This window comes from Malurus melanocephalus, unplaced genomic scaffold (genome assembly GCF_030028575.1).
Source record: "Malurus melanocephalus ecotype Western Australia unplaced genomic scaffold, MMel_1.1 scaffold_515, whole genome shotgun sequence".
NCBI lineage: Eukaryota > Metazoa > Chordata > Aves > Passeriformes > Maluridae > Malurus > Malurus melanocephalus.
In genome coordinates, this window is record NW_026623747.1 from 458790 (window position 1) to 463366 (window position 4577).

A 4577-nucleotide genomic window follows, 5' to 3' on the forward strand; every position below is an offset into this window, starting at 1 on the left:
CTCGGCCCCAGCTTTTCCAGCGCCTGGGATTATTTTTCTTTCCGTTTYTCCCCGTCATTGGGCAGCGGGAACTCCGCAGGCAGAGCACAGCTGGTTTCCCTGGGACTGCCTCTGCTGGGCTGGGAGGGGAGTTCTCCTTCTCCTTGGGAAAACGCCCTCTCCAGATGCTCCAGTAGGAGCCGGTGGGAGGGAGGGAGTTCTGACTGCGCTGAAAATGCCATGAAAAAAARRAAAAWWAMMAAAARAAAAACCTGACAGAAGAGAGAACTTGTCCTCAGATTGCTGCTTTTTGCAGCAGCGTAAAGGAAGGTTCGGCGAGGGCTCTGCGGGAGCTGGAAGGAGGCAAAAATGAAGTTCAGAGGCGGGGTAAGGTTGATTTAACTCCTTTGGGGGTTTTGCAGCTTTCCGATGTGTCTGGTCTCAGGGGAAGAGGGGAGAAAAAGGTTTTCAGGGTTTTCAGCGGGAAAGTGAAAGTTGTGCGGAACGGGATAAAAACCCGGGGAATACCTGTTTGGAGGAGGAAGCTGCGCCCTTTTTTAGGAGGGGAGAAAGGGTGGAGCTTTCATTTGGGCACAGGGGTGTGAAGGGATCCTCCTGGAGCTGGGGCTCTGCTCCTGCCCTTCCCAGGGCTCCTGGCTGTGTTTAGACGAGGAAAACTTTGTCCTGGTTTTAGCCTGGCTCTGAATCCTGCATGGCAGGACAACCTCGGGAGCTTGGGAAAAAGGAGTTTGGGGCAAAAGATTGAGAGGATTTGGGTTGTTACCTGGAAAAAGAGATGASTAGGAGAGGAGGGGAAAAAAAAATAACACACAGAGAACACAGAGCTCCTTTTGCTGTGTTGTGGCACAGGAACAGGGACGTCGAGTTAAACTCAAAGTTGCCAAAGAGATGCAAAGATTATTTTCGTACAGTGCATAATTGGGCCACGGAATTCACTGACTCTGGAAGATGCTGGGGTGAAGAATGAGGGAGTGTTGTAAAAGAAAAGTGTGTGCGCTTTTGCCTGGATGAGAATTTAATTGATTGCCTGGATTTAATGGGTGAAGTGACCAAATTTAGGAGAAAGATTGAAAACAGTGTAGATTGAAGCAATTAAATGTTTATTGAGCAATGTTGAGGAAGAGCCAGCATGGGGCTGGTGTGTCCCACACCTGCTCAAACCAGAGATGTTCTCCCCAAATATTCTGCTGCTGACCAGTGAGGAGGTGATGAAGGGAAGGGCAGAGCTTTTGGAGGAGATGCTGGGAGTGGAGGTGACAGGGCTTGAGAATGTTCTGCTGGGATTTCTGCTGGAGTTTCTGCAGGATTGGGATGCTGGATCAGCCCAGCTGTGCCCAKCTGTGGGGCTGGAGAAGGGAGATCAGCAGTGTGAGGGGCAGGGGTGCAGTCCAGGGTGGTGCTCCGTGCTCTCCGAGAGAACGTGTGTGGGTGTGGAGGTGCCCTCTGTGTGCCCCGGAACGCTCTGGAGCTCTCCTTGGAAAGTTTGACTCTCCCGTGGTCTGAGAGGGAGGTGTGGAGTCCGGTGGGGAAGGAGGGAAGGGCTGGGAGTKGGTCCAGGCATTCCCAGGGCAGTGCAGCCGGGATCAAAGCAGGAATGGGGCACAGGGGCAGCCCCAAACCTGCAGGGAACCCACACAAACCCTGGCTCTTCACATCTGAGTTCCTGCCCCCTTTCACCTGCTCTGGAAATCAGCATCAAAACTTTCTTGGAAGGGCAGCAAGCTGAGATTTTGCCCTTTTTTAATGCCTTTTAAAAAATCTGTTTGCCCCCTGAAGCTGCAGGGGGATGCCCAGGCCTGTGGGCACAGCTCTGCCGAGCAAAGTGTCACCAGCAACATCTTTGAAGCAGCAGCAGCCTGTGCCATCTGTTCAGGAGCAAAAATGTCAGCTCCCTAAATATAGAAATTCAGTGTATTTACTTTTCCAGCCCTGRTGATCTTTCTGGTTTGCCTAGTTCATTTTTCTTGCTGCTCTTTTATATTTAGCCCGTTGATTGAAATATCATTACCCCTCTTAAGGGTAAACATTTTTTCTGTCCAGTTCTTACAACTGCCTTTTCCTTTTCACTGCTAATTGCTTATTTCCTTACTCATCCCCCCACAAAGTAAAATCTAGAAAGCCTAATTAAGTTAAAATATCAAACAAATCTTATTACCTGTATTTCCATTTGTCCCTACTTAAAATAYGGAAAACTTCCAAATAATTACTTGACAAGAATTAGTCAAGGCTGTAGCATTTCTATCTCTTTRATATAATTTTTTTGAATGGTACATTCTGTATCCTTCCATCTGGTTTAGGATGGGRAACATCAGAGGGCGAAGCAGGTTCTGAGCTCCCTCAGACTCCAGACATTCCATTGTTGGTGATGTATTGCTCTAAAAGAAGCAAGAATAAAAATTCATTCTAASAAATGGTCCTCGGGTGGCAGCTGCAAGTTCAGGTTTTTCCCTGGGACTCTTCTGGCCTGGCTCACCAGAGCTGTTACCTGCTTTTGATCCCAACCCACCTGGCAGCTCTGATTTGCCCAAACCGTCCTTTGGGAAATCTCTTCACTGGCTGTACGTAACTAAAATCAAAATAAAACATTTCCTTTTGTTCTTTAATTTTTTTTTTCACTAAACAAGCCAAGTATGTGTTTATCAATCATTTTCTCAGCTCAGGTGGCTTTGGAAGGGCAGACAAATCCACGTGGATGGCTGAAGGGGATTTTTATGGAGCTGCCTGTCAGGGAACCTCCTTTGCAGCAGCTGTTGGCTGTCAGAGAGAGCTGTGTCCCAAATGTGCAGCTGATTTTCAGAGTGACAGGAGGAGGAGGATCCCGAGTGGCTGCACTTCATTCTGACAGGGATTTCCTGGCACAATCCCTGATTCTGCTGCACCTCTGTCATCTCCATTCTTTCTCCATGCASAAGGAAAGCAGAACTTTCCCGTTCTGCACCTTGGGAACTGAGGCCCTGGACACACCATCTGATTTTTCTCTGGTCCGTGTCATGTCCAAACATTTTCCCAGGCTGTAGAACAGAGCAGAAACCAAAGGAATTTTTTTTTCCTTCCTGCAGCTTGGGCATGACAGTGAAGAATGTCCAACTCCCCACGAGACAAATGTTTTCTCACTGCCACCTCCCCACGAGAAGTCCGTTCTTGGTTCAGGCTCGCATTGTCTTCCAGAATCTAATCTGAATTTCCCTTCCCACTCACATTTGCTTGTGGCCCGTTCTTCCGTTCCTGGCTTTGTAACTATTTCTGGAGCCTGCAGATCCATCATCTTGCCCTTGATACCGAGATAAAGGTGCCTCTTCCCAGATGGAACCGCTCCCTGGGCTTGTTCCACTGCGAGTCTCCCGAGTGGGTACGGCCCAATCTGCAAAAATTCATTGTCAGGAGAAAATATTGAAAAATTTTTTAGGTGGTGAAGCTGAAATTCTTTGAACATTGTGACTTTAATTTCTGAATCAATTATGGAATATCCCTGCTCCATACAAGACCACTCCAATTTAGGGACTCCAGGTGTTTTTGTGGATGCTTCGGGAAGGACGCCACCGGTGTCCTCAGCCTGGAATCCTTCAGATTTTACCATGGTCCTGTTTTTCATTTTTTAGTTGTTTTTTTTTTTGTTCTTCATCCCAAGCAGAGGAAAAACTTCATCACGCTTTGGCATTGAGCAGAGGTGAAAGGAAAAAAAAAAAGAAAAAAAATATGTTTACACCTTCCCGATTCAGTGTCAGCAATTTACCCTTCRCTTTAGGAAACTCCTCGCTACGGTCTTGAGTGGTTTTTGTACTCCCAGGAGCTTGAAGGTATTTTCTGGTCTTGTTGACTCTTGTAGGAGCACAAAGGAAAGCTGGAACCTCAGCCAATGTAAACCTGGCTCTGTGGGTTCGTTCAGCAACCAATTAACACCGGAGGAAAACCTTTCCCAAAACTGAATCCCAGGGAAGAAAAATCCCTGTGGAAGCAGGGCTGTGTTGGTGGAGACTTTTCCCTTCCTGGCCTGGAGCCACTGTTGTGCTCATGGCKCTGGAGAAGGCATTAAAAGCAAAGAGTGGGGTAAAACGGTGTGGGAATGAGTCCCTGGAAGCTGTGCCATGGGGTGGCTTTGGGGAATGTGGTGACAGGAGTCAGTTTGTGCTCCCTGGAGCGGGGGTGATGCTCAGGGCAGCGCGGTCAGCACAGGATGGAAGGGCAGACTGAGGAGGAACAGGCACTCCTGAGCCCACAGGCACCACCATCACATGGGCATTGCTCAGATTTGTGCAACTCAAATCTGCAATTTTTGCAATTTTTTGCAATTTTTGCAATTTTGCAGCCTGCGCTGGTTGGGGCATTGGGTGTCTCCATCCTACAAAGRTTGGGATCCTCACCCAATTCTCCTTTTGATCCCATAGGGGCCCTGTAAGTGGAGCTGACCTAAAAACTGTCCACGGGCGCTTGTGCTCCCTTTCCTGCTTTCCTTGGGGCTGACAGTCTCCCAATCCCACAGGGAGGGGATTTAGCTCAAAACCTGGACAAAACCCCACCAGATTCTTTTTTCCTGGTCTTTGTTTTGGTGATTGAGTTGCTTTGGTTCAGTTTAGAGA

General features: G+C 48.1%; 1 protein-coding gene across 1 annotated transcript in view; it reads left to right on the forward strand.

Moving 5' to 3' along the window:
• The first annotated feature begins 246 nt into the window (after positions 1 to 246).
• MYO1C (myosin IC) overlaps positions 247 to 4577 on the forward strand; it is a 25130-nt gene continuing 20799 nt past the window's right edge. The window contains exon 1 of the mRNA XM_057381540.1: positions 247 to 366. Within this exon, the coding sequence (XP_057237523.1) occupies positions 349 to 366 (18 nt within the window). The 5' untranslated portion in view covers positions 247 to 348. The remainder of the gene's footprint in view (positions 367 to 4577) is intronic.